Raw genomic sequence first — 9,417 nt, 5'->3', positions numbered from 1 at the left:
TATTAAAACAAATTTTAGACCATCAGAAACTCTCCACACAAGCAGTATTTTCCAGCTTGTAATTTCCTAATACGCTCAAAGTCATCCTTACCCAGAGGAGGATAGTCAGAGAAGCTCTCAACACACATAGGCTTGCCAGGAACCATATCAACAATGGCAGCATCACCAGATTTCAAGAACTTGGGACCATCTTCCAGCTTTTTTCCAGAACGACGATCTATCTTCTCCTTCAGCTCAGCAAACTTGCAAGCAATGTGAGCTGTGTGACAATCCAGCACAGGGGCATATCCAGCACTGATTTGGCCTGGATGGTTCAGGATAATCACCTTGGAGGAAAGATTTGCATTTAATAAATCTCTAAAAGCAAGATTCTGGCAGTTAAGTTGAGAACACTGCCACTTTAAATAGTGTTACCTGAGCTGTGAAGCCAGCTGCTTCCATTGGTGGGTCATTTTTGCTGTCACCAGCCACATTGCCACGACGAACATCTTTGACAGATACGTTCTTCACATTGAAGCCCACGTTGTCCCCAGGAAGAGCCTCACTCAAAGCTTCATGGTGCATTTCAACGGACTTTACTTCAGTTGTAACATTGACTGGAGCAAAGGTGACCACCATGCCAGGTTTAAGAACACCAGTCTCGACTCGGCCCACAGGGACAGTACCAATACCTAAAATATTTACAAGTGGTGTCAAATACCTTATGTGAAGAAAGTACCGCAACCCATACTAATTACATTCTGATAGTAATGTTCAACTTACCACCAATTTTGTAGACGTCCTGGAGAGGCAGACGCAAGGGCTTGTCAGTTGGACGAGTTGGTGGCAGAATGCAATCCAGAGCTTCAAGCAGTGTGGTTCCACTGGCATTCCCATCTTTACGGGTGACTTTCCATCCCTTGAACCAAGGCATCTAAAACAAGATTGTCCATTAGCATTCCTCAAACGGTTGTCATTTAGTGTCAAAATCTGCCCCTTCCATCGCTTTCTATAGAAGTCTTGAAGTCACTTACGTTAGCACTTGGCTCCAGCATGTTGTCACCGTTCCAACCAGAAATTGGCACAAATGCTACTGTGTCGGGGTTGTAGCCAATTTTCTTAATATAGGTGCTGACTTCCTTAACGATTTCCTCGTATCTCTTCTGGCTGTAGGGTGGCTCAGTGGAATCCATCTTGTTAACACCAACAATTAGTTGTTTTACACCCAGGGTGTAAGCCAGAAGGGCATGCTCACGGGTCTGCCCATTCTTGGAGATACCGGCTTCAAATTCACCGACACCAGCAGCAACAATCAGGACAGCACAGTCAGCCTTTAAAAGACAACAAGACCTATCCTGTTAAATGTTCTTCAAAAGAATGAACTCACCTCTTTTCTGACGCAGAATGCAAGCCTACAGTTATTTTCAAGTTATTAATCCTACAAACCTGAGATGTGCCTGTAATCATGTTTTTGATAAAGTCTCTGTGTCCTGGGGCATCAATGATGGTCACATAATACTTGCTGGTCTCGAATTTCCACAGGGAGATATCAATGGTGATACCACGTTCACGTTCAGCTTTCAGTTTATCCAAGACCCAGGCATACTTGAAGGAGCCCTTTCCCATCTGTAAGGATTAAAAATGGTTACTTGGTAACTGAAACATGATCAAACTTCACCTTGAAATCCCTTACTCCCACCTTAAGCAGAAACGCTGAATTCCACTTTACACCTGTTAGGTGGCTTTAACTTAGGTCCCAAACTTACATAGATAACTAACAGCAAACACTAGTTTATTCCGCCTTATGTAGGACATTCAGATACAAACTAGTGACTAGTTTTGCGGATGTTAACACTTGCTGACTTATCTGAACTACTTTTCTCATTATTTTATTGGACCTACCTCAGCAGCCTCCTTCTCAAATTTTTCGATAGTTCTTTTGTCGATCCCACCACATTTGTAGATCAGATGACCAGTAGTGGTAGACTTGCCCGAATCTACGTGTCCAATGACGACGATGTTGATGTGAGTCTTTTCCTTTCCCATTTTGGTTTAGGTTGAGCGGTGGTTTTCACGACACCTAAATTGAAGAAAAAAAAAATCCTTTAAACTACTGTCCCAGAGACTTGAGAATAAGCCACGACCCGCACTCGCAAAGGGCAAATTCCAAGGAGAATTACAACCAGTGCCAAACTGGCCCAACTCTCGTCTCCACCCACTAAGCGTGGGGTTAACTCCACCGCATAAAATCCCCTCCCCCGAGGAAGGCCTGCTTCCAAGGCGTTGAGAAGAAACGAAGGTGCCAAGACGGCGCCCGGTACACCGTGGGGTCACAGGAAGCAGCGGCCTAAGAGGGAAAGGCCCTTTTCCTTTGTGTGGGTGACTCACCCGCCCCGCTCTCCCGGGCCGCCGCGTCCTCCATTTTGAGTTCCCTGCAGCAGGGCCGGAGAGCGGCCATCTTTCCGCGCACGCAACTGGTGCCGAGCGGGGCCGGCCTCGCCGCCCGGGATGGGATGGCATATCGCGGCGCGAGGCTGGGCACCAAAGCCGCCCGGCCCACTCCACGGGACTCTCCCGCGTCCGACTCGGTGGCCACGGCTCGTGGGCCCCCCTCGGCTCGTCGGACATGTGCGCCGGGACGAGTGGGCCTCGCCGCCGCCCTCCGCGCCTCGCAGCGGCCCCACAATCCCAAGGACCCAACGACCGCCAAAGAGCCCACCCTGTGGAAATCCTGAACAACCTTCGCTGAACTATGCCGACGGAGGAAACCATAGCGGCTTTTTTTTTTTTTTTTGGATAGTTCCGTTGTTTGGAGACTTAAACGACTGTTATCAGGGCAGGCAATAAGGTGCGGCGGAACTCGCACGCGGCCGCCACAGCACCCAAGCCAGGCCGCAAACCAACCACGAGGCGAAGGGGATCCTAAAAAAAGCGCAAGGCCTCGAACCTTCCCACCTACTCACAACCCGAAATTCGGGGTCAAGAACATCGTAAAGTGGCTCGGTGGCGCGGCAGTTGTAAAAGGCACGCGAGGGCCGCAGCCGTCTCAAAGAGGCCAGGCCCGCGGAAGCCACACCCGGCACTCACCTGTGTTCTGGCGGCAAACCCGTTGCGAAAAAGAACGTTCAGGGCGGCTGCGGCACTTATATACGGTCCTCCCCCACCCTCGGGGAAGAGGGCGGAGCCAGCACACGACACCACTTTCCCAGTTTACCCCGCGCCAACTCCATCAGGCACCCGTTCAATCGCCGTCCCCTCCCCCTACTTCTCGGGGACCGTGGGCGATGTACGCTCAGCCCACTGAAGAGCACACATCGCCTCGCGCATGCTCCTCTCGACCCCGATGACGACGAGAGCGAGGGAGTGAGGAGGCGGGGACCAGCGATCCCTCGGTTCTAGGTTAGCGAGAGTTTAACGACGGTCCCTGGGATTCCCCATGGCAGAGGCGAGTCCTCCTTTGTATGAATTACTCTCAGCTCCAGCTGGGAGGGGCGGGGGCGGGCGGCGAGGAGGCGGCCCAGCGGGGAAGTACAGAATCTTCCATGTGCGATTCCTGGTTTAACTGCAAAGGTGGTGTGGAGGTTGGAGTATGCTTTCCCTCGGCCGTATACCTCCAGTTCTTAGCCTAGTCCTCCCGAAGGTCTGGGACAGCCCCTTTGAGCCGCTTCCTTCCTTCGTCGCAGGTCCGCCCCGGGCTGGCTCCTCCCCGGTCTCTGCCTTCAGATCCCCTCCGGGCTGGAGAGGCGTACAAGGCCCCCGCACTCAGGGCGGAGGGGCGTCGGAGGACGCAAAGGCCGGCCTTCACAGCCCGACAATCCGTAATGGCTTCAACTTGGTGGCCGTGACCAGGACGAATATGCTCTTGGGCTGGCCTCTTGGTCTGTTCCATTCAAAGCCCGCTGCTTTTATCGAAGCCCGTATCACACGTTCACCCCATATGGTACTCCAGACGTCTGGTTTTTCAGTTTAGAATAGATTTCAATCCCACAGTTTGCCTTTTAACTGTAGTTTTATTACGCTATAAAAAGACCCTGTGTGTGTCTACTCTCGTGGTACATTTTCCTTCCAGTGTACACTCATTTGATTGCTAGGATGAGAAACCTAAAAAGAATTTTTCAAATTCAGTCTTTCCACATGATCTCATGCAGAAACTAAGATCTACAGCATCAGCAAGCTTATCCACCCAGTTACCTATCCTCAACACTTGCTGTGAAATCACTGCTTCCAAAAAGTGGCCCATTTTCTGTCGTCCCATTGATTTTAACTAAATTTTAGCATAAATCGGGGGTGAAACCAGATAAGGCCTTTTTGGTTGACAATCAGGGCAGACTGAAAAATACTCCTTTCAAGAAAGAACTTTTATTTTTAATGAGCTAGTTACTCTGTCAGTATGTCTCTTCCATGTGTGGAACATCACTGCAACTCCTCCAGCCGATCTATTAACCAATGCTTGAAACCTACTATGTGTCCAGGGCTAAGTGAAGTTCTGTGGCATGTACAAAAGAAATACTTCCTTTTGGAGAGGAACCCACAATCAAATTGGAAGAGGAAAACTAATATATAAAACAACTGGGAAGCAGTTAAAGGCAAACTTGTATGGTGCTTACTCACTTTCTATTTCATTGTGGAATACAGTTCTAGTCCTAGCTTTCAGTTACTTCTCACAACCCCAATCCTTTTTTTTCTTTGTAAATGAAATAAGTCTTTCAGAATAACCTTCCTATATCTTTTTGTTTTACCACTCTTTGTAGATATAAACATCTAAAATTAAGGGTTTTTTAAAATTTCTTCATTAGCAGGTTTCTAGCCTTCTCTTTTTGAGTTTTCATGAAAGAAACTAGGCTATATTTAAGTTTCCTTAGAAATTCATATAACTAATCTTTTTCCAGCAAAAAAGCCTTTTCTATGTCTATATTTCTAGCTTCTTTCGTTTCATAAATTCTTTTTTCACATTGCATTGTCCTGGTGCCCTTACCCAGTCATATACATATGGAATAAAATCATCTTGATATGCTAGTCAATGTTTGTAATATAATAAAAATGTAAGATACCAATTAAAATCAGTCACTACCAATAGAACAATGCAAATACCTCTGCTCTTATTTACTTCCTTGGAAACATTAATGACTATTCTCTTTGAAACTAGATTCCCACAATCAGTCATATTTGTACATCATAGTAATATGAACCGCACACTGTATTATGTCAGATTAAGATTAGGATGCCACACTAGATTTATTATTTCCCAGGCCTTCTTGAGCAAGCCTCAAATGGTTTAGGTTTCAACATTATTGGAGATAATACTAGGTCATACAAATATTTTAACAGGAATAGCAAATTTTTGAAAACGTAAAGAAATGGTTAAATGACATGAGGCAGGGAAGCAAAGACTGAAGAAGACTAAAAGTTGAGTACTTGAAAGCTTTACGTGGAATCCAAAATTGTAGTTAACATCTAATCTAAGAAAGAAAAGTCAAAATGAAAGTGGATGTTGGTAAGAGGGAAAAGTATCAAAGATGATTTCCATTTAATATAAGTGAGAAAAGTGACCTCTGTGAAATCTGCACAATTCATTAAAATGTGATGTTGCAAACTTAAGTACTTTTATACAATCCTAAAATTGTAATAATTGGAGATATGTGTACTTTCAGTTGAATTATTGTTTGAAAATAGGGACCTACTATATTCTAACAGTAATTTTTTAAAAAGATTTTATTTATTTATTTGAGAGTGAGCAAGAGAAAGAGAGAAGGATCAGGTAGAGGGGCAGAGGGAGAAGGAAGGAGAAGCACACTCGCCCCTGAGCTGGGAGCCTGATGTGGGACTGGATCCCAGAACTCTGGGATCACGACCTGAGCCGAATGTGCCCCTAACAGTAATTTTTATAGATATGTGTGTATATTCAGCACTATGCTGGACACTGGAATTCTTTAATAGATGCACACAAACACTTCCGCAGGAGCTTATAAAAACTACAACTTCTGATTCAAATCTCACCTTTTAATTTTTCTAGTACTTCCTCCTTACAGCTCTTTTGGATGGTGAAAAAAAATAATCCAGTATTCCAAATAAAGTAACAAAATGGTCCAAGAATGTTCCAGGAGCAAATAAAGACAGCCGGACTTGCATTATTATGCCCAGAAGAGAAAGGAAAATTAAAGTAGGACTCCAAAGCCATCCCAGATTGTAAGCAAGTTTTCTCCAAGGTCCTGTGATTGCAGATGAGCATATAAAGTATAATACCTTATAGAGAATCCTTTTTAAAAATAGAACCTAAGGAAAAGCAAAACTATACATATCCCTGATTTATATCTAAGTAACCTACTGGGCACCACCGACTAGTTGCTCTTATTCATGTTTCGATAAAGGTCCAGACTTTCGAGGGGTGGGGGTATCTCGAGCCATATTGTGAATTAGATTTAGATACTAGCCACATGCCTTTTCTCAGAGGGCAGAGGTCCCCCTCTGGTCTTGGTCGGGGTCAGAGCGCAACGAGACCGCGAGTCCCGGGGAAGTCGCGCGCGGCTCCGGGCGCCCCCAGATTCAGAGGAAGGGGGACTGGGGCGGCGCCGGCAGGATGCCGCGGTCCCAGGCGGCGAGGAGGACCCTCGGCCGCCTCTCCCCGGCGCCCACTCCTGGGTCCGAGCGACCCGCGCTAGTGGTGCGCTGGGACACCTATAGGCAGGCCGGGACCCCCGAGTTCGGGTCTCCGCAGCACCGAGGCCACCCCGGCCCGCCCCCGGGCACGCCCCCACCTTGAGGTCACTTTCTTGGGTCCTCTGACTGCGGAAGAAAGCGCGCAGGAGGAGACAGAAAACCCCACGTGGCTCAGGGTGGGAGTCGGTTTTCGTCACCTTGGCATGGCCTCTTTTTAGAGGCCACTGAGGCAAATACTCTGTTTTTAAAAAGCCCTGTTCCCTAGCCCCTGTGTTTTGAACAAAATCCTAATGCAGTTTGTCTCCCCACGTCTTTACAGCAGATACGGTGTGCCTTTTACTAACTTAAAATGGTAACAGTAACGTTGAGACTTGTAAATGTATTTCGGGGTTGTAATCTAAGGTCATATTTTGTTTAAGATTTTCCTTAAAGTTGTTCATACCATTTAGAGTAGTAAACTGTTAAAATACATTGTAGTAAACATCTGCATGACCTCTTTTAAGGGGGGAAAAAAGGATTTTAGTTATTAACTTAGTAAAAGGGTGAACTGCAATCGTTCTTTGATATCTATAATTGTGGTTCACCAAACATCTTTCAGTATTGGCTAATCACTCTGCTATTGGGCCTAATTTAAAGCAGCTTTAAGTAATTACGTTTTGCTGTGGCTTGCCGCGTTTTCATCTTGCCAGTGCCAGTAAAAAATCATCTTTAAAGGGGTATTTTAGAATATGATTAAGCCAAGAAATTATTTGGATTGAGAATCCAAGTAAAATGGTATTTCCATGTGCCAGGCACTGTTCTAATATTTGCAATATTTAATGAAATCCCATCACCAACATTTTACAGATGGGGAAACTGTAGGCAACCGATAGTGTATGCATAATAAGCAAATGCAAACATATATTCTTTTTAAACACTGCATCAAAAACGAATGATGTAATGTCTGGTGATTAACATAACATAATAAAAAAATATTAAACTAAAACAAAACAAAACAAAACAAGGGAACAAAGGAAGAAAAAGAGACAAACCCAAAAGCAGACTCTTACCTATAGAGAACAGATGGTCACCAGAGGCGAGGTGGGTGGGAGGGTGGGAGAAATAGAGAAAGGGGATTAAGAGTATACTTATCTTGGGGCGCCTGGGTGGCTCAGTCGTTAAGCGTCTGTCTTCGGCTCAGGTCATGATCCCAGGGTCCTGGAATCGAGCCCCACGTCGGGCTCCCTGCTCAGCGGGAAGCCTGCTTCTCCCTCTTCCCTCTTGTGCTCTCTGTCTCTCATTCTCTCTCTCTCAAATAAATAAATAAAATCTTTAAAAAAATAAAATAAAATAAAATCTTTAAAAAAAAAAAGAGTATACTTATCTTGATGAGCACCAGGTGATGTATGGAACGGTTAGATCACTATATTGTACTATGTAAACTACACTGGAATTAAAACAAAATTTTAAAAATCTTGAAAAAAAGTTTCACTTTTTGGCACAAAATGATAAAATAAAATATATCACATTGCTTCTTTCACTTAATACATCTTGCAGATCTTATGAGTACTTTAGGGCCCAGCAAAGCAACCTTGGAAACCCAGTAATCTGACCAGAGGGCTAGTTGTAACTTTCACGAGCAGGTCTAGGCAGCCTAGAAAAGGAAAATAGCAGTGGCTTTGGAGTCAGAAAATCAGGGATTCAGTCCTTGATCTGCTGCTTACAGATTTGTGGTAGCCAGCAGTTCTTGGTTTCTCAGTGCATTTGTAACATGAGTCTGTTCGTTATTTACATTTAATATGCACCTCACAATTCTAATATGCAAAGACATGAAAATATATGGGGGCATTCAATTATCTAGTAAAGATGGTGTTTCTAAAAGCTTTTTGGAGAACACCTGCCCTCAGTTGGTATGCGTTATGACACTCACTTGACTCAGTAAAGAATATAAACTTACTAGAATCTTTTTATTTGTAAAAATTTTGCAATAGCTGATACATGTACATGGTGAAACATTGTACAGATGTTATACAGTGAAATGTTACTCTTTTTTTTTTATAATCAGTTTAAAGAAAGTCTGAAGACTATGCCAGGAAAATTAACTAAAGATATTTATACGACTGCTCTCATGATTCTAAGACCAGTGCCCACCAGAATAAATGCTCTCTCAGTATGAAAGAAAGGATAGGGGCGCCTGGGTGGCTCAGTCATTGGGCGCCTGCCTTCGGCTCAGGTCGTGATTCCAGGGTCCTGGGATCGAACCCCGCATCGGGCTCCCTGCTTGGCAGGAGGCCTGCTTCTCCCTCTCCCACTCCCCCTGCTTGTGTTCCCTCTCTAGCTGTCTCTCTCTCTGTCAAATAAATAAATAAAATCTTAAAAAAAAAAAAGAAAGGATAATCTTCCCTCACTCACTATTTTTTGTGAATCTGCATTTTATAGGCAATATTCACTTTCAGTATGTCTATGTCTTCATAGGTAACATAGTGAAAAGAACACTGGACTAAAGAACTGGAGTCTATTCCTAGCAATTTTATTTAATAGTTGTATGTCCTTGAATATATCACCTTCGAGCTCATTATGCTATCATACAATATCTAATACCTATTTCACAGAACTGTTCATAAGAGGAGCACCTGGATGGCTTAGCGGTTAAGCGGTTACCCTTGGCTCAGGTCATGATCCCAGGGTCCTGGGCTTCCTGCTCAGTAGGGAGTCTGCTTCTCCTGCTCCCTCTGCCCCTCCCCCACTCCTGCTTGTGCTCTCTCTCTCTCTCAAATAAATATTTAAAAAAAGAACTGATCA

At 44.7% G+C, this 9,417-nt stretch overlaps 1 protein-coding gene across 1 annotated transcript; it reads right to left on the bottom strand.

Moving 5' to 3' along the window:
- Positions 1-6: 6 nt before the first annotated feature.
- EEF1A1 (eukaryotic translation elongation factor 1 alpha 1) lies at positions 7-3,246 on the bottom strand. Its single transcript, XM_081828543.1, has 7 exons — positions 3,067-3,246; positions 1,882-2,059; positions 1,426-1,605; positions 1,014-1,310; positions 763-913; positions 415-671; positions 7-326 (listed from the first exon to the last, which is right to left on the bottom strand). Exons 2-7 carry the CDS (start codon positions 2,023-2,025, stop codon positions 15-17), a joined length of 1,341 nt encoding a protein of 446 aa, XP_081684669.1. The 5' UTR covers positions 2,026-2,059; positions 3,067-3,246; the 3' UTR covers positions 7-14.
- Between the last annotated feature and the right edge of the window lie 6,171 nt (positions 3,247-9,417).

The sequence above is a fragment of the Leptonychotes weddellii genome, chromosome 8 (genome assembly GCF_054177405.1).
Source record: "Leptonychotes weddellii isolate Sample4059 chromosome 8, ASM5417740v2, whole genome shotgun sequence".
In the NCBI taxonomy this organism is placed as follows: Eukaryota; Metazoa; Chordata; class Mammalia; order Carnivora; family Phocidae; genus Leptonychotes; species Leptonychotes weddellii.
The sequence above is the reverse complement of the archived record's forward strand: the minus strand, read 5'-3'. Positions and strand labels throughout refer to the sequence as shown.

Excerpts from the sequence above, each read along its gene's own strand:
- EEF1A1 (XM_081828543.1), bottom strand. The coding sequence starts at position 2,025 with ATGGGAAAGGAAAAGACTCACATCAACATCGTCGTCATTGGACACGTA. Across the intron at positions 672-762 it reads GGACGTCTACAAAATTGGTG|GTATTGGTACTGTCCCTGTG; the intron begins GTAAGTTGAACA and ends TAAATATTTTAG. Across the intron at positions 327-414 it reads CAGCTGGCTTCACAGCTCAG|GTGATTATCCTGAACCATCC; the intron begins GTAACACTATTT and ends CTTTCCTCCAAG.